Here is a 20,543-nt window from a genome sequence, read left to right as displayed (position 1 = left end):
CAGTGTGTGGAAATCATAATTTGGGGGTAAAAAGCTGTTGCATATCTTCCTCCATATTGAGGAAGGGAGCGAATTTCATGAGCTTACGCTGTACAGTTCTCTGTGCAGTGCAAGATGGTATAATTTTGTGTTTATCCTGCATAGAGGGGTGTGTACCTTAACAACTGGGAGGTGCCTTAGCTGAGCCTTCTCATGCAGAGCTGATCTCAGCATCTGTGTGTAGCTGCAGCTGGGTGTGTCCCTACCTGTGTGTTGGTGAAAGTGTGAGACCTGGAACGTGTCTTCAGCTTGTGTCATAAATATAAAGGGGTTTACCTCTCCTCATTGGTCATTTTGGTCAGGTGCCAGGGAGGTTACCTTTAGCTTCTTAACCCTTTACAGGTGAGAGGAGCTTTCCCCTGGCTAGGAGGGATTTCAAAGGGGTTTACCCTTCCCTTTATATTTATGACAGCTTGTCACAGCATTACAGGGTGGAAAGGGAACCCAGGCTGGTGGGTCAGGTGGGCTCAGTGGTATCCCAGTTCTAGATGGCACCCCGAGGGGAGGACCTGTCACAGAGGGCTTGCAAGTTGGGATGGAGCAGATGGCCATGGTCCTGAGAAATCATATCTGGGTCCAACATGAAAGGCAGAGGAGGTCTCACTGACCAAATGATCAGTGTTGCCAAGGCCAGGCTGGTACTATTTATATGAGACAAGCATGGTCCAGATTGCCCAGAGTCTTAGTCTAGACAATGAACAGTATCAAAGGAAAGGCATACAGCAGGGAGTTCTTGCACTGTAGCAGGAAAGCGTCAGTCAATGAAGCTGAATTGTGACATGCCTCCCCCACCACTCCCCGGGGCAGAACCGATCATGTTTTCTGTTGGCCTATGTTGCAAAATGTGTCCTCTTGGGGAGTCCCCCACAGCTGAAAGATAGATTTGGCCATGTCGGGATGTAGTGACCTTTCATGGTGAGTGGAGAAAGATCTGCTCAGATGACCTCTCAATGTGTTCTGCTTTCCTGGGAGGTAAGCAGCTTTCAGGTGAATGTAATTGGGTATGCAGAACTCACAGTAGAACTGCCTCCTTGCACAGTTGCAATGAATGTGCTCCTTCCTATCTATTTATATAGCACATAGTTGCTGTGTTCTCCCTTAACACTAGCAGATTTTTTCCCCACAATATGTGGACAGCAGTGGTGCTGGAACAATTTTTATATTGGAGGTTCTGAAGACATATTTGGATTGTTATTACTACTTCAAGCCAGGGGGTGTTGCAACACCCCCAGCACTCCTGATGGACAAAAAGCTGAACAGACTAGATGGATAGCATGTGACTTCCTGATATCTGGGAGTCCTCAGATCCTGGGAAGATTATAAACCTGAGTTTTCAGGGCTCTCACAAGTGCCCCCCAACCCAATGACAAGGCATCTGTGACTAACATAAGTATTGGCTGCAGCAAAATGAAGGGAACTCTGGTATAGACTTTATGAGGAGGGTCTTCCACTAGCCTAGAGAGGACAAAATTTACCTTGGATATGTGAACCAGTCTATCTAGATTATGTCAACTGGGAACATGCACAGACGCTTGCTATCCCCCAAAGCCTTCTACGGTGTAGTCTGGCGTGTTGTGCTACATAGATACCTGCTCCATGTGCCCCAGGAGTCTGAGGCAACTGTGCACTGTGGTAACGGGATGTGCTTTTCGTTCCATGGCCAGGCCCTGGAGTGTTTGGAATGCTGACTGAGACAGGAATGTTTTGGATTGCATAGGCTCCAGGAGTGCTCCAATAAATTCTATTCTTTGAGTTGTTCAACTGAGTAATAGCCGAAATACATTGAAGATGGACTGGACAATGATCATGATAGACAATACCTGAGACTTGGACTGGCCAGACAGTCAAACAGGAAGGGGAACATGTGGCTCTCCAGCTGCTGAAGATATGCCCCTACCACCACCATGCAGTTTGTGAAAATGTAAGGGGCTTCTGACAGACCAAATGGAAGTACTGTGAATTGGTAGTGGTTTCCATTCAAAATAAATCTGAGAAACTTCCAGTGCTCTGCACACATCACTATATGAAAGTAAGTGTCTTTTAAGTTGAGGGCAGTCCCCTCGTTCCAGGAAAGGAATAATTTTATTTTCTTCAGATATTTATTAAACTATCAAATCTAAAATAGTCCTGAGACCACCTTTTAGTTTGGGAATAAGGAAATAGTGAGAATAAAACCCCTTCCCCCAAAGACCCCTATGGTGCCCTGTGATGAAGTAGAGAAACTGCCAGTCAGCACAGCAGTGGTTAAAGAGAGCCTTTGGGCCCAGCTCGCCCTGCCCTGTTATATCTGCAGCCAATGCCAAGCCTGGAGTGGGGGGAGAAAAGAAGAGAGCCTGGCCCAGTTCAGGGCTGACTGGCAAAGAAGCAGGAGCTAGCTGTCCCCATACCTGAGGGAAAGGATTACTAGCCTGCCAGCCAGGACAGCCATTTGGGAGCAAGCACTGTCTCCCCAGCCAAGGGAGACTGTAAAGAAACCTCCAGCACTGGAGGCAAGTGAATGAGTGAATTCCAGAGACATTGTGGGGCTTGTCTGCACCAACTGATGGCTGCCCCACCTGAAGGAGCCTGGGACCATGACAAGGTGCCACACAAGATTGGCACCCAAGCTACCGTACAGGAAGCAAGCCGCCCAGAAATCTGGACTAGAGAGACCCCATAGTGCTCGAAATAGGGGTGTTGCCACACCCCCTGGCTTGAAGTAGTAATAACAAACACCAAATACATGGTTTCCATCATTAGCACCCCCACTATAAAAATTGTTCCAGCACCCATGGAGGGGCCACACCCCAAACTGAAAATACTGGTAGGGAGTAGCCCAGGGCAGCAGATTCTGACTCCTTGATGGGAGTCCCTGCTGTTCAGGTGTTGATGTACACAGGACCCTCAGCTGGGACATAATGGAGAGGGAGGGCCTGGGTCTCAATATGCCCCTGGACTTAAAAACTGAGTCTCCTCAATCATGCAAGGGCTGAGAGCAAAGCGCTCTAATCACAATGCCACCCAGCCCTCCAAACCACCTATTACGCTCCCTCTAGAAGACAAGATTGGACCGACCACTGAAGAATGGTATCATTTGAGTGGTCCCTGAAGAGGGACACGGAAGGGGATGGGAAGGGAAGAGAGAAACAAATATAGGGCCTATCCCAGATCCACTGCGGTTACGATCCATTGATCCAATGTGATGTGAGTCCAAGCACAGAGGAACTGAGATAGACAAGTGGAAAACATTTGGGTAGGAACAGATGGGCCTGTAGGAATTGGTATATTTCCCTTGACAGACATGTTTAGTCTGGGCTGCTGGTTGGGAGGAACCTTTTGTTGCAGAGGAGGAAGAGATGGGAGGTGGTCACCTCCTATCATTCTTGCCCCTTTTTCTCAATGAAGTATAGGCCAAGGTATAAAGTTCTGATATCTTACAGGCTAGTAGCCAATCATCCATCTTTTCCAGAAAGGAGGGACCTTTAAAGGACAGATCTTGGATGGTCTGCTGTACGTCAGAAGTGAGATTGGAAGACTACAGCTACGAACATCTCCCCATAGATATGGCAGACAACATGGATTGAGCTCCTGAGTCTGCCATGTCCAAACTGTCCTGACCACTAGCTAGCCCTCTTCCACCATCACACTAAATTCCTGCCAGAGACCTCCAGTAACCTGTCTTTAAACTTCATTATGTTTTCACACAAAGTGGAGTCATAATGAGTAAGAGTTTACTGGTTAGCAATTCTAAGTTGCAGCCCTCCAGCTGAATAAAGTTTACAACCAAACAAGTGCAATCTCTTTGACTCCTTCCCCTTCAGTATCGATGCTTGGCACCCCTGCCTCTCCCGCTCGTTAGCTGCTGCCACCACCAAAGAGCCTGGGGGATGGTGAGAACAGGTGATGAAAACCCTTGGAAGTGACATAGTATCTCCTCTCTGACCATTTTGATGTAGGAAGGAGGAATCTGCCAGGGTGTACTGATCAACTCCAGAATTGCTTCATTAATCAGAAGTGCTACACTGGAGGGCGCTGTTGAAACTAATATGCTGATTAGCATGTGGGATTTCTTGCAGATCTCTTCCACCCGAATTTGTAATACTGAGGCCACCCTTTTAGGCAGCTCTTGGTGAGACTTGTAATCCTCTGGTGGCAGTGAATCACTCACCATCTCTACAGTCTCATCTGGATGAAGACACACCAAGATGTTGAGGCAGTATTTGGTCTCTTTCTTGCGGTAGACGAGCTGACTGAACAACTTCCAGCTGCTCAGTAGTGGGCATCAGATAATGTTGTCTGTGGTGCTGATGATCTTGGTACATCCTCAAGGAAGTCAACTCAAGCAGATGAGGGGAAGTTCTAGCATGGGGAGGGTCACTCCACAGTGTCCACAATGGCCACTGACATGGTGGTGGTGGGTCCCATGCTTGTGCAGACCATTGCCTCTTATTTATCTATCTAGTGTTTGCATATTCACTGAGCCAAGCAATAGTGTTTTTAGTGGTCAAATGAAGCTCTCAGAGGCCACATTTGAATTTGGTTAGTGGGCACTCCTCGACAATGTGTATCATTATTTGATCTGCGCCATAGCTGCTGCTTGGATTGTCTCAAAGACCGCAATGGTGCTCGTTGGCTGCACCAAGGCCTGGCCCACTCTGGAATTGGTTAAGAATGTCCCACTGATGACATGGCAGGTTGAAACTGGGCGATATTGAGATATGCCCACTCCTGGGACTGACCCCAAGGCTGTGATGGAGGGTATACATCCCATCTCACATGGAACACACAAGACCTCATCTCCAAGTCCAAAGGAGATGACTCAGAGTAATGTGATAATAGTGGAGCAGATCCTGTGTGGACAGGAGAGAGCTGAGCCTGGGGTTGGCAGTACCAGGGATATTAACGATGGTTTGCCTCTGGATTTTACCATCCTCTTTGATACCAGAAGTGTAGAGGGTATTGATACCATATGCTGGTGAGGAGCTGGTGTAGGAAACACAGTCACTGGTATTGGCTGAAACCCGTCCTCCTCCAATGGGGACACTGGTACCAAAAATTTGAGTAATCCTCCAGCAGCTGAATATGTTTCAATCGTTGTCAGGACCCAGAATTGGGTTTTGAGTTTGATGTGTTTGCATAGGAACTTCAAGTGTCGGCCTCAATGCCCTGGCACAGGTTCTGGAGTCACAGATTCTGCCCCCCCCTCCTAGAAGAGGCATGCTCTGGTGTACGTTTCTCTTCAAGAGTCTCTCCCTGACTCTTTACTGCTAGATGGCCTTGGTACCCATGATCTTGCTAAATGGGGGACCAACTCCTTGGAAGATCCACATCTTTCTTCCGTACTGGAGCCATACAATACAGTGCCAAAGGAAGTACGCTTTGAACTTGACGGCTCTGATGGAGGGCGGGATGCTGCCTCCATAAGGAGACACTTAAATCTCACTGCTCTATCTTTTTTAGAGCAAGGCTTAAATTCTTTACAACTTGTCACTGATGTGGGACTCCCCCAAACATTCTAGGCAGCTGAGTTGTGAGTTGCTGATTGACATCAGCTGTCAAACAATTGGCAGGACTTAAGCCCCAGAGTGAGGCATGGCTCCAGTCCCAGCACCAAGATTCAAATTTGGACCAAAATCTGAAATCTAATATTCACTATACTTTCTACTTAACTAGCTACTGTGAGAACAAATAATCTATAAGCAAAGAGTGCAGGGAAAACTTGCAGTAGCAAGATGGGAAGCACTCCAACAATAATCACTGGTGGTAAGAAGGAACTGAGGAGTTCGGGGAAGGTGTCCAGTGGCAGAAGGCACTTGAGATATCCCAACAGGTACTACTGAAGGGAAAAAGTTCTCTGACAACTGTGCACTTGTCAGGCACATCCCTACAGTGGAATGGACATGTGCAATCACTCAAAGAACAAATAACAATTTGGAGAGAATTCAATGGAAAACTCTGAAGGGATCCCTTGCAGTGTTTTTCTGCCCTCTGGTCTTCTCCTGTGGCTTTCTTTGAGACGTAACCTGACACAATATATTTGGAGCCAGATTTCCATAACTGCTTAGTTCTCATGTAGACAAATAAATAAGTGGCCAGATTTTCAAAAGTGCTCAGTAGAACTGGTTGAAAAAAAACAAAAACAAAACTTGCATTATACTTTTTTCCACTGAGAAATGCCATTTTGTCAGCACCCTGAATTTTTTGAGTAAATGTATCAGCTTTGAAGAACATTTCTCAGCTCAGGTCAAGATGGAGGATGTACCAACAAGCATTCCAGAACACCCCAGTGGCTTGGGCATTCAGCTGGTATGTAGGAGACCTGGGTTCAAGTTCCTATTGTTCCTGCTTCAAAGCATAGCCAATATCCCAGCAGTTAGGGAATTCACTTTGGTTTCTGATATGTGTAATCTTGGGTAATTTTCATTCTGTCTCCCTAAATACCCCAGAATAATGTCTTCATATCTCCTCACAGAAAGCAAGCTGGGTGGAATGACTGGTATGTTTCCACCCAGAGGTTGCTGAACTTCTATGAAGCACTTTTGTATACACCTTTCATCCAGAAAACAACTGATATAAGATATGTTATTAATGAAGACAGTCTCCTGCAATGATGAAACATTTCAAAATTAACCTACACATTTTGCTGTTAATGGCCAGCCAGCACTTAAAGCTGATGGTAGGGGAAAATAACCCCATTTCACGAACTGAATAAGAATAGACTAATAACACCATCTTTATAAGATACAGATAATATTTATCTTCTAACCACTATTCAGTAAATAAGTGCCATTTATATTCTGGGAATACAGTGCGTACTGTACCACAGTACTATATTTTTTCTATTGACAAATTATCTAAATACTATAGTTATTCATTGCATAATGCCAAGGAACATTCTTTTTTGTTTGTTTGTTTACCTGCTTTGATGTTGTTGATGGCTCAGTCTATCTTGTTTGAGTACTGTAACAGAGGCTTTTATTTCATTCAGTCAATATTCCAAACAGCCTTTCAGAAAGCTTCATCTCACTTGCTTATTTTTGTGAGAGCTGAAAACAAAATAAACTCAGTAAGAGTATGGCAGACAAAAAAAGCAGTAAATGTTAAACATTTTGAGATGATGTATTACCTGAAAGTTTCTCTCTCCAGATTTCTGAAAGTATTCCTCACTTTTTATTTCAGTTTATGTTTTAAAGGTGTCCTTGCATTCTTCAGTTTAAATAGAACTTTTCATTCTTCCAGATTCTTCATGATCAGGAACATACAATGTTGATAGCTGACTATCAAAGACAAACAACTATCTAAGGAGTTTTCGGCAAAGACAGAATCAACTGTTGAAGAACTAAGCTGATCTCAGTGGAAGCTTGGGAGAAGTTCTGCTATGATAGGGTGGGTATTCCATTAAAAATAATTGGCTTAAATGGAAAACTGAATAGAGATGTAGCTACTTTTATTTATTTATATATTCTGGATTAGAGGATTTTTTAAATGTTATTTTTTTAAACAAGTAGGTACACCCATAACTGTGAAATCATAGTGCTGCATTTGACTGATAGACAATGTGGCATTGTTTACTTGCCACAGGACTGAGGCAGGAGACCGAGGTTCTAGTCTCAATGTTGCCACTGACTGGACATACTGTACAGTCTTGGGAAAAATCACATAACTGAGCTGGGTCTCAATTAGTCTCATTTTACACATGGGGAAAAAACTATAATACTGTTGTTACCTATCCCAAGTTGTGCTGGGAATGCTAATTTGTTAGTTTGTAATACACATTAAAATCAGTAAGTGCATCCTTCTGCTACAGCACCCAAGAGCATGCTCAGTCAAATGCTTTATACGGACTTGCAAATTATGTGACAAAACTCTTTATCTGAATAGGGTTTTTTTCAGTAAAAGGTGAATTAAGAGGGTGTCAGGATTTAAAGAAATAACTAATCTAACCTCCAAGAGAGACATTTTATGGTGGTCTCGTGTTTGCTAGCATTGGAATGAAAATAATATACTTTTAAAATATTGATTGATTCTTTTTCTGTATGGGGTGGGGGATGTTATCTTCTAAAAGGATATTTATCTTATTAAAATAATAAAAAAGAGTGTTTCCTTGAACCAGACTGTTTCTATGAGCATTTATTGTTCTATAAATACTATTTTATTTCTCTGAATTGCTTTCACGTTCACTCTGTCATCATTGAGCAGAAGAAAGAGGCAGGGCAGCTGAAGCACAACAACATTGCAAAATATGAATTCACCACTTCACTTAATTGGTTTGATTCCATAATGTATAATTTATACCAGCTAATTATACAGCTTTTGTCATTTAAATGTTGAAGTAAATGCATCCCATCAACTTCTTCTGAAGCTTATTTTAACAATTGGAAGCCAGCCACAATCATCCTGGAGGCTAGCTGACATGTTAAGGCTTAGTACATTAGCTTCATGAAAGAATGTGCTGAATTGTCTTTTTACTTAAACAGTTCTCCCTATGCATTACTAGCTGAAGAGTGAGAATACCCTTTAGCTGAAACACATCTGAATGTGAATTGCTTTCATCCAGACCCGGCCTACACTAGAAAATTAGGTCAACATAACTACTTCCCTCAGGGGTATGAAAAATAGTCACCCTTGAGCAGTGTAGTTAAAACAGCCTTAATCCCCATCAACTAAGCTACCACATCTCAGGTAGGTGGATTACCTACACTGACGAGAGAACCCCTCCAATTGACATAGGTATTGTCTATGCTGAAGCACTACAGAGGCTTAGCTGTGCAACCGTACCATTTTTAAGCGTGGACATACCCCCAGTCTTCTCCATCCAAAGTCTCCTTTCTTTCCCCGAAGATGTATTACCGCACATTCTTGATTAAATTGTTCCTGACATCAGCTTTATTCTACAGACCACATTTTCACTCCCTCGCCTCTTTGGTAATATAAAGGACCTTTGGATATGAGAAGATGGTCTCCGTGTTTACAAATGTATTCTGTCTTTATCTAGGAATCATGCTCCATAATTTAGAATGGAAGAATAATCAGAAGAGTTAGTCATAATAGACATGTGAAACCCCTATGGAAACATATTCCTACTAATGAAAACTTTAAAACCATTCATCCTTCCAGTTATATGAAAGTCCATGGAAGCAGGTTATCTTGCTTTACAAAATGTGGGTCAAGAGTTACCTGCAGAACAAACAGCTCAATCACAGATTTATAATGCTTCAAGGTTTTCCTGTTTTCTCACTGGTCCACCTTCATTACTTAAAAATACACAAGAAGGAACTTCTCTGTTGAATACTTTCAAAAGCGTATTTCCTAAATAAAAATGCCATGTTTAGCAGGACAGTCAATAATCTTTCATCTCTAGAATCTGCTATCCTGTCTAAACCCACCTAGCTCTTTAAGGGAGCCTCAGTGAAAGAAAAGTGGTGTGTGCTTGAAATTTTTTTGGCAAGCTTAAAATCCATTATTTATCAGTGTATAGTTCCTTCCTACTATTAATACTATATGCTATCTCACTTCTGTTGGGAAAAAAAGTCCTAACTGAATTCAGAAAATAAGCCTAAACCTTATTCTATTGTAATGAATAGTTTCTCACTCTGTAGGATAATGTGGTGTGCAGCATCTTTGGCAACAAGAGTAGTTGCCCTATTAATGGACCCAATTTTGTATGGTCCTGAGCAACTTTGGTGAGATGCCAAATGCCTCAATTGCCCTGGGTCATGGACTCCATAAAGACATTAGTTTTGTGTCTCATTACAACAATCTATAACCCACTAACCCTCCTTTGTCCTACCTATGACAGCAAAGGTGTTAATTGCCCACTTCATCTTGAATGGTTTCTTGCAATGTGTTAACTCCTTATGTTTACTAATCTGTTCCAGCTTGTATTTAGTTGTGACATTCTGATTACCTTTGCCAGACTTGAAGAGCTGTGTGGAGCTCAAAATCTTGTCTCTTTCACCAACAGAACTTGGTCCAATAAAAGATACTATGTCACTCACCTTCTATCTCTCAATTCCTATTGAAATAGATGAAGGCATTCAGGGCCTGGCCCGCCTGGGCCTAATATGGAGGCTTAACACCAAACAAAAAATATGCACTAGAAACGCATTAATTGTGACAAGCCAGGGTGGGATTCACAAAGGTACCTAGGTGCCTAACTCATTGATTTCAATAGGAGTGATGCACCTAAGTACTTTGTGAATCACACATCTCAAGTGGGTGTCCAGATTAAGGGGAGGTCCACACTACAAAATTACTCTGGTATAACTACATCATTCAGGGATGTGAAAAATGCACACTGATGCTAATCCACCTCTGTGAGAGGCCATAGCTATTATGCCAATGGGAGAGTCCCCATTAAGCAGCGCCTTTGCTATTACTGTTCTGAAAAAGCCGTAATCATTACTTTTCATTAAGCTAAACCTGTTCCCTCTGTGACACACCCAATAAAGACTGTTTCAGTGACATGGTTACCCTGATTATGCAAGTTCTTACTGAAAGGAATACCCAATATCATTCTCTCACATTTTAGCCTTTGGCCATACTAAATGTATGTTACTTCCATTACACACTGTGCACCTCAGATATTATTCCCATCTGTTTCATCAAGAGCTATAGCTCTTGACTTCTGACATTTGATATAATAAGAGAGAAAAGGTTTACAACTCTCAGTATGCAGAGAAGAGCAGAAACTTGATCTGTTGATATTTTAACCACTGCATAAAGCCTTGACTGGACTAAAAAGTCATCACTACAGACATACATGAAATAAGACCTTTAAAGCTGTCTTTTTGGAAGTGTAAAAAATAATCTCCTGGTGTCTCTATTTTTGTTAAAAAGTATATTTTGTTCCTTTGCACTTTGAAATGTTTCAGTCTATTAAGACAGATGGTCACATAAAGTAATTTCGGGGGCTGATTAAAGCCCATAGTAGCAGAGAGAGTAAAAGGTACAACTGAAAATCTGCTGGAAGAAGAGCTTTGTGAACCTTGCCACACTGGAAATCTCTGTTTGATATTCTGAGGGAGGTTCTTGAATCTCTCCAGAAATACAGTGAATTCCATTCCGGAAGGTGGGAAGAATAAATGTGGGAAAGAAAACAATAGTCTCACGAAGACATAGGTGTAATCTGAAGCCTCTGTCACCAAAGAGCCAGTTATATGTACTGCAATTACAGTGTGGAATGTAAGGAATGTAGGAATGTAATCAAAACCATGTAGGAATGTAATCGAAACAAGGTAGAACCATATAAATAGTGGCAAAAACAAGACTCCTGTGCCATCACTAAATTGTTCATTCAAATATTCTAATCTAATAATAGAAGTTTGTCTTGTTGACTGTCATTTAGCAACTAAGGGTGGGATTCACCAAGGTATTTAGATTCCTAACTCCCACTGAAACCAGTAAGAGTTAGGTGCCTAAATACGTTTGTGAATCCCACCCTAATAGTTTGGCACGACTACCCAAGTTTACAAGCTCGATTTTCAGACTTCATGAGCACTCACAATTCCAGTAGTCTTCAAAAAGAGCTGCACGTGCTTCTGAAAATCACCACCCTATCAAACAACCTTTTAAAATGAGTACATTTCTGAAAAGCCTGATTCCAACTAATTTATATAAAGATCTTTAGTACATGATCTCTATTCCGATTCTATGACTATTTTCCAGTACAGACTTAACCTCGATGGGCCCAGATGGCACAACAGTGTTGCACCTGCTAATGACAACAATTATTCTGACTAGTAGTCCTTCTACCAAATATTGCTTCTTAGTTGTTTCTTTGAACAATGCCAGCTTATACCTTTAATAAAAGGGCCAGGAATGTGTGACCCACCCTCGAATGTAAAACATTTATAATCAGGAGACATTTGAAGAGTGACATCACCTTTCCCTGGATAAAATATATGTCCCGAACTGATGTTATAAAAAAATATAACTGCTACCAGCTATGGGCCTGATCTTGCAAAATGCTGCATACCCTCATTTCCCACTGGATGTTTGGCAACTTGCAAGATTGGGCCTTGTGTTCTTTAAAACTGTTCTTGTCTTAGCAAAGATCCAGTCCATAATTTTCCGTCATGCATTAGAGTCCCCTTCTGTCTGGCCTCCAACCCAAGAAATTCTGTAAGGGAGCCTTCACACTGATGTTATAAACTACACTCCTTTCGAAATTAGTGTATGTAAAATAAAACATACTCTTGGGAAATCTGGGTGGGTTGTCATTGACATCGGTGAGAGTTATGTTTACAGTGGTAGTTCCAGCTAATCCTCCCAGCTGTCCTCCCATATCCTTGGCTTGGATGAGGACTTGATATTGTTCTTTGACCTCTCTGTCCATGTTTGGCAAAGCTGTTCTTATTACACCTTGGAGGGAAAAAAAGAAAAGAGAAACACAATATATATAAAACCACGCCTTGGCAAAGGTTTTGTTTACAGAATAATATTCTTTCCTATGTACGCTGATGGTCAGATTCCGCAAAGAGTTCATCAACTGGCAGTTCCCATTTAGATACCTGAATGAAGTGCTCAGATTTCTAAAAGAGCCCAGTAGTCAGCAGCTCCCATAGAGAGACTCACATTGATTTCAGTGGGTGACCAGAAGGAAGCTTGATTACACAGTAGTATTTCAGGGGCTGTCTCCCCCACCCCACTTTAATCCACCATCCAAAATGTGGGTTTGTTTGTTTTTTTGGATGGTGGATTAAGACTGACAAGTGTATTTTCACTAGGGATGTGAATGAGAAGAGAGTGAATGGAAAAGTCATAAGGGGCAGTGTGGCTAAAAGCACAGAGACATGAGTGGGAGAAGAAGGGGTGAGGTGTAGACCAAAAAAAAAAAAAAAGGTAGAAAGTGGTGAGTAGTCATCACTAACTACTTCTCAGACTGTCTCTGTCATCACTACTTCTCAGACTGTCTCTCCTGTATTTGAAACAAAATATCCACTATCACCACCAATGTAGTGAGGTTCCATTGGTCAAGATAACATCCTTCTGTACAAAAAATGGGGTTTGGTCACAAAAGTATCGATGTTCACCTGCTACAGCCATTGCCGAAAATGCTCAGGCACTTTTTGAATAGAGTATGGTAAATATCCTACCTGCAGTTGCAAACACAAAATTAGTCATTAATCAATTGTGTTTTAATCTTGAGTGACTCTGAACAGTTGGCATCTAACTATACCTTCTGTAGCATTCTTTCTGTTATGTTAAACATTTTTATAATAATTATAAAGGTTTTATATAAACATTGATGTAATAACGTTTTTATGTTAAAAATGTAGGCTCCTGTGACCAAATTCATGGGAAAAGGTATGTTACCTTGTCATAAGCCAACACTGTATAATGCAATATAATTAAACAATATTTCTCAGAAATGGTTCGATACAGGCAGTTTAATGCAGACAGCCTGTGTGGTTATAAAATAAGCCAGTTGGAGAAGGATTATTATTATTTCAGAAATTATTATCTATGAACATTAGGCTGGTTGGTTTTAAAATCTGTCTTTTTCCCTTTTGTTACAATGTACACAGAGTGATAAGAAAAAAATCTCTCTTGGGATGCTTGTTATTTCTTTGGCAATTAACTCGTGTGTCAACCAGTAAGAATGGAATCAATTAGTTTATAACTCTTGCTAGGAGTCTAAAAATAACTTTGGCTTCGATTCACCACTGGTTCAACTGATCAAAAATTCCTAATAAAATTGATTGTATAAGGATGAAGATTTCTTTCATTTGCAACATTGATGATAATAGGAACAATTATTGAAAATAATGTACTGCCTTCTTCCTCAGCATGGCAGTTAGGGCACTAAATAATAACTAACGTCTGAAATAATTAAGCATATGTGTGCATAGTTTTGAAACAAGGGTTGTGATTCTTTTCTTTTCAAAAACTCAATGCTATTCAAAAGGCTCCACTTTTCACGGTAGAGTTTAAAGCTCCAGGATTATAAAAATAACTGAAAATACATATTTAAAAAGTGAATAAAATACTAAAAAGCCCTACTAGCATCATTAAAAATGGGAGTCATTGGAGACTGAAAACAGAAAGGGAAGTATTTTAAATCTTTGGGGTTTTTTTAGTGGCAAAAGTCCTTTTGTAAATTGAGACAACACTATCAGGCTTCCACTGAAACCTCTTCCCCTTTCCATGATTTTACCTCCTGAAATGTTTTACAACATATTTCTTATACTCAAGTCCAAGGAGTAAACAACGATGGAAATCATTTTTTCCCCTTGTTATACTAGTAGAAGAGAGCAAAATAATAATAATTAAATAAATAAAATTGATGTGTTCAGCACTCAAAGAAACAAGCAGAGAATATTTCATGAACACGAGGTGCAGTTCACCTTGATTTTTACATTATGTTTTAAGATAGCATTGGTTAGCTTTAAATCTGTTAAAAATCTTCCTAATGGATTACAGTACATAAACAATTGGTTGTCACTCTAGCAGTGAACTTCCTAATCACCCACTGCTTTTCCTGTCTGGAAGTTGGAAGCATTCTGTAGCTTTTCCAATAAGAGATCTCTGTCTCCAATAAAAAATCAATAAGAATAATGTAAATGTCAAAAATAGTCCAATGGCAATATTTTCATTCACTTTGCACTCTATATTAAAAGACTAAATAAACATGAAAAACAACATTTTCTATAAAAAAGCATGTGTTTATATGGATGTTTCAGAGAGCACATTTAAGAATCTCACTAGAGCAATTCATTATATGGAATAATGATTAACAGGAAAGAACCCATTGCATTTCTTCTTCCTCTTCACAAAAAATATTAGAATTTTGAAATCAAGGCTTATTGTAATGCTAGATCTACATGGATTCAGTACTGCACTGAATGTTCCCAGCTTTTACCATTTTAAATCTTTTAGCGTTAACCAAGAGGGCTGCAGAATTGAATAATATTAAAAGGGTTTGTTTGTTTGTTTGTTTGCAAGGAATACAGATAGTGAATGTGAACCGACATACAACGTCCCTGGGGTTGCCAAAAGACCAACAAGTATAAGCTCAGGGCCCAATCCTATCATGAGTTCTATGCAGATAGGCCCTGCACCTGGATGATCTCCAGTGATCTTAATGGAGAGTCGGGGATCTGTCCACATGGAACAACTTTGAGTATGTGAGCCTCTGCGCCTGATCTTGTAACGAAGTTCATGAGTTAATACTAATGTGAGCAGTTCTCTTGGTGTGAATATAACCCCTCTAATGGCTTTCATGTACCCTTGTATATTGCAAGTTAATGTTGCTCAGAGTAGCATTAATCTATATGCTCATTTCTGATATTAGTTCCACTTGAGTAGCATGTTCAGAGGGGTTGATAGGGTATGTGTGATATATGGGGTTTCCCCTCTGCATGACTTTCCTGGGCTCTTCTTATGTAAGCTTTCCCCATCTGCTCCACTCAATACTGAGTAACAAAAGGCAGCAAATACCCCCAAAGATCTAAAACAATGCAGGGAATGCTGGTGGGGATATAATCAGGTGTTACATGAGAAATATAGATACCTGAATTCAGCTTGTGGCCGGTTAAAGCTTTTCAGTTCACTTTTAAATTCCTCTCCATTTCTCACAAGATTTAATCCAAAAATAAGCATTAAGATTAAGATTTTTTTTCAGGTGTCTGAAAAAGTCAGATTTTGATTTTCAAAGTAGAGTCGTCGAGCCAGCCTGCAATATGATCTACTGCTAAATGGAGCATGTGACAGAGGAACGTGCCCTTTGGAGATTCTGCACTAACAGTGTTGTGCATCTCCCATCTCCAATTATTGATTCATCTGTGAGAAAGTCTTTAACATGCCATCTGACATTCAAGTACAGCTTCACTGGGAGAAGAAATTCCATTTGTTGAAAAGGGCATATGGGTGACTATTCCTTGCAAGTTCAAGATATAGTTTGTAGCATTTAGTGTGTACATTCTAGGTTCACTGAATTATTAAATATAGAAACAGGAATGGCATTTAAAAATGTAGGGCACGATAAAATATTTCTTCTCTGACAACACATCTAACAACCTCAGACCAACATCCTGTGCCCTAGCAAAAGAAGAGGGCAGGGACCAATCAGCTGTCCACATTCTCAAGTTAAAAAACATGCAACACAAGAATTACTGCTAGAGTATTCAGAGTAACAGCCGTGTTAGTCTGTATTCACAAAAAGAAAAGGAGTCCTTGTGGCACCTTAGAGACTAACCAATTTATTTGAGCATAAGCTTTCGTGAGCTACAGCATCCGATGAAGTGAGCTGTAGCTCACAAAAGCTTATGCTCAAATAAATTGGTTAGTCTCTAAGGTGCCACAAGGACTCCTTTTCTTTTTGCTAGAGTATTCTTCATTCTAGGCAATCAGACTGCAAATTGAGTCAACAAGATGAAGACTTGAGATTTGGAGTCAAAACATCCAGGAAAAAAAAAGAGAGAACACACAACTGAACAGCACTTAAAGACAGAAGTAATCTTAACAACATGGAAGTAACAGTGCACCAGGAAAGACCTCTTCAACACATACATACTTTAGGCATTCCAAACTACATGGCAGGTTGCAATTTATTCAAAACCCAGTCTGCGCACAAAGCAAATGTATGACGATGTATTGGCCTTTGGGTGTATCGGAGCATTAGGTATTTATTTCTAAACACGCCAATAATAATGCCCACTTCAATGTTTAATCAAAGTTTAAATGTTTGAAAGGGCAATATAATATTGTTGCTGATGAAACATTTACCTGTCTTAGGATCAATGGAGAAGTATGGTTGCCCCTGAAGAATACTATAAACCACTCTGGCACTGTTTCCATATGTAGGATCATCAGCATCTGTAGCTTTAACCTGAAGTACATATGCACCTAGAAAAAAAATGCAGATGTTTTAATTTCCAAAAGAAAACAAAGATCAGAATATTGCTGACATATTGTATAGCTTAGCCCCTTTTGATGAAGGCATTTGCTGTAACTCCTGCTTCTTTGGAAACAGGGCAAGAACAATGTAATGTTTGAGACTTAAATACTGACATAAATGTAAGTAGCAGTTGCAGCAGACGGGGAAGGGAAGAGAAGGTGGGCAGGCACCCATGCTTCAGAATACACTTACCAGCAATTTGGAGAGGAGGGGTGTTGTGAGGGAAAGCAGGCCAGTTGCCCACCCTTAGATATGTAAATATGTGTGGGAGTAATAGGATAATCCATTTCCCCTTCAAGAGATGTCTAAAGGCAAGGGGAGCCCACCTATGCCCTTTTGGAGGGAGGGTATTCTTGTGTGTTTTGACAGTTTTACAACACTCACTGGGGACCATGCAGTTTACCAGTCTGGCTTTGAGGGTTTGAATCTGCATAAACACCAAACTCCAAGTGCAACCTGGGAGTCCCAACACTTTGCAAACCAAAATCATCAGCAGAGTTTGCTGACATTCATGTGAGGGAATTATTAGGTAAATTGGAAAAAGATGGGGATCAATATGAAATTTGAATATGAAAACTGAAAGGTGGATAAGGAACTGGTTAAAGGGGAATCTACAACGGGTTCTACTGAATGGTGAACTGTCAGGCTGGAGGGAGGTTACTAGTGGAGTTCCTCAGAGATCGGTTTTGGGACCAATCTTATTTAATCTTTTTATTACTGACCTTGGCACAAAAAATGGGAATGTGCAAATAAAGTTTGTGGATGACACAAAGCTGGGAGGTATTGCCAATACATAGAAGGACTGGGATATCATTCAGGAAGATCTGGATGAACTTGTAAACTGGAGTAATAGTAATAGGATGAAATTTAATAGTGAAAAGTGCAAGGTCATGCATTTAGGGATTAATAACAAGATTTTTTGTTATAAACTGGGGATGCATCAGTTGGAAGTAACAGAGTATTGGTTGATCACAGGATGACTATGAGCTGCCAATGTGATAGGGCCGTGGAAAAAGCTAATGCGGTCTTGGGATGCATCAGGCAGGGTATTTCCAGAAGAGATAAGGAGGTGTTAGTACCATTATACAAGGCACTGGTGAGACCTCATCTGGAATACTGTGTGCAGTTCTGGTCTCCCATGTTTAAGAAAGATTAATTCAAACTGGAACAGGTGCAGAGAAGGGCTACTAGGATGATCCAAGGAATGGAAAACCTGTCTTATAAAAGGAGACTCAAAGAGCTTGGCTTGTTTAGCCTAACCAAAAGAAGGCTGAGATGATTGCGCTCTATAAATATATCAGAGGGATAAATACCAGGGAGGGAGAGGAATTATTTAAGCTCAGTACCAATGTGGGCACAAGAACAAATGGATATAAACTGGCCATCAGGAAGTTTAGACTTGAAATTAGACGAAAGTTTCTAACCATCAGAGGAGTGAAGTTCTGGAACAGCCTTCCAACGGGAGCAGTGGGGGCAAAAGACCTATCTGGCTTCAAGACTAAGCATAATAAGTTTATGGAAGGGATGATATGATGGGATAGCCTAATTCTGGCAATTAATTGATCTTCAATTATTAGCGGTAGATCTTCCTGATGGGATGTTAGATGGGGTGGGATCTGAGGTCCTACAGAGAATTCTTTCCTGGGTGTCTGGCTGGTGAGTCTTGCCCACATGCTCTGGGTTTAGCTGATCGCCCATATTTGGGGGCGGGAAGGAATTTTCCTCCAGGGCAGATTGGCAGTGGCCCTTGGGGTTTTTCACCTTCCTCTGTAGTATGGGGCACAGGTCACTTGCTGGAGGATTCTCTGCACCCTGAAGTCTTTAAACCACGATTTGAGGACTTCAATAGCTCAGACATAGGTTAGGAGTTTGTTACAGGAGTGGGTGGGTGAGATTCTGTGGCCTGTGTTGTGCAGGAGGTCAGACTAGACAATCATAATGGTCCCTTCGTACTTTAAAGTACATGATTCTATGAAAAAAAACAGGCCACATATTTAGGTGTCTACATTTGGATATAGGCGCTTAATTTTAGACAAGATTGAGTATTTGGACCTCTTCCTTTTTGTTCATAGGTTTAGTAACACAGCCACAAATATTGCTTACTTTTGTATATCGGCTCACCAGCGAAACTCTGATTTCCAACTTAGTGGGGTATCAAGCACTTTAGTGTCATCTGTCATCCTTGTTTCTAGTAACAGGGATACTACAGTGATGTTTATGAATAATATTGGGTCTAAAGACCTCACTTACAATAATAAGAACATTTCTCCAAACCTGAAAAGACATATTAAAAGTGCTGGGGGCCTAATCCTGCTCCTGCCATTGGAATTTTGCCATTACCAGTAGCTTCAGACCTTTGAAGAGGCTTATTTATTTAGTTACAAAAATCTTCCCTTCACACATTAAATGGACACTGGTGAAAATATAGTGCCAGATCTAGAAAGTGGGTGCCTAAACTGCATGTTGAAAGCTAGATACGGCTCATGGCATGTGCAAAACCAACATTTCTGCACACAACTGGCATTTGCAAAGTAAAATGTATAAACTGGCCTTGAAACCAGTACGTAGGCAAGCAGCCACCTGATCTGCCTGCAGACAGACCACGAACTACCATGGGAATTATACTACGGCCTCCTAGAAGAAAACTTTCTAGTGCTAGAATACATGTCCAAAAAGGAGTCTGTACATTTTAGAATGAAAACATATTTTATTCACTAAGTTGGTTTTGAAATCAAGGCTTGAGTTTTGTTTCATCTACCTGCCTTGGTCTTCTTCAGGTAGGAACACTTCAGAAATAAAGTATTTGTTTTTATATAGCTCTATCTGACACTTGTACCAGGTGTGTTGATAGAAACTTTACAGTAAGATAGTCTGCCTTATATCCATACATATAGGGGTATTCATAGAGTAGGCTTACTCCATTTCCCCTCTGTGTCACATTGAGAAGTAGTACATGGTGGTCCATCAGGCAGTCTTTCTGTTAGAATGGGGTGCATACTACAGCAAGTTTGAGAACATCTGGCATTCCCTTGACAATACCCAAGGAATACTGCAAATACTGCAAAATTATTAGCTATAAAGGCAATTGGGAAGTTTTTAAGCATCATCATTGTACTAGCATTAACAGTGATGTGCATGTCAATGTTTATTTTTTTAAAAAATAAGCAGATGATCTGATAGTGAAAAATACTCCAATACAGTCAAGGAAAAAGTTTGAGGTGATTTTTTTAAACTCTCCTACACATCTCTGCTTTCTATTCCCAGCACCACTGGAGGAATTGGAATGGATAGTGAAAATAAATTGACTGCTTGTTGGATAGTATTGTAGAGTTTCTCCAGTTACAGATGGTCATTGGCCAAAGCAAAATGTTAAGGTGCCACTGGAGATTTCTTGTACTACACTGAGGACCATGGGGGAACGTGAGAGTTCATGAAAAGCTATTTGATTAGCAAGATCAGTTTTAAAATAATGTGGGTCAGGTTTACAAGGTGAGGGCACATTTAGTTAGAGTCAACTTTTAAATTAAAAGAAAGATTAGGGCTGCGGGAAATAAAATATTACTGCAGAGATCATCTGGACTCATTTCAGAAGTAGCTTGAGGTTAGTCTTTGATTTCCTGAAGGA

At 40.8% G+C, this 20,543-nt stretch overlaps 1 protein-coding gene across 2 annotated transcripts in view; it reads right to left on the bottom strand.

Moving 5' to 3' along the window:
- CDH12 (cadherin 12) overlaps positions 1-20,543 on the bottom strand; it is an 852,174-nt gene that overhangs the window by 67,486 nt on the left and 764,145 nt on the right. For both annotated transcript variants that reach the window (XM_084620075.1, XM_084620076.1), the window contains 2 exons: positions 16,747-16,866; positions 12,214-12,381 (listed from right to left, as the gene is read on the bottom strand). In XM_084620075.1, coding sequence (XP_084476201.1) covers positions 12,214-12,381; positions 16,747-16,866 — 288 coding nt within the window. The remainder of the gene's footprint in view (positions 1-12,213; positions 12,382-16,746; positions 16,867-20,543) is intronic.

The sequence above is a fragment of the Lepidochelys olivacea genome (assembly GCF_965140295.1).
Source record: "Lepidochelys olivacea isolate rLepOli2 genome assembly, chromosome: 2".
In the NCBI taxonomy this organism is placed as follows: domain Eukaryota; kingdom Metazoa; phylum Chordata; order Testudines; family Cheloniidae; genus Lepidochelys; species Lepidochelys olivacea.
This window is presented reverse-complemented; position numbering and strand designations above follow the sequence as displayed.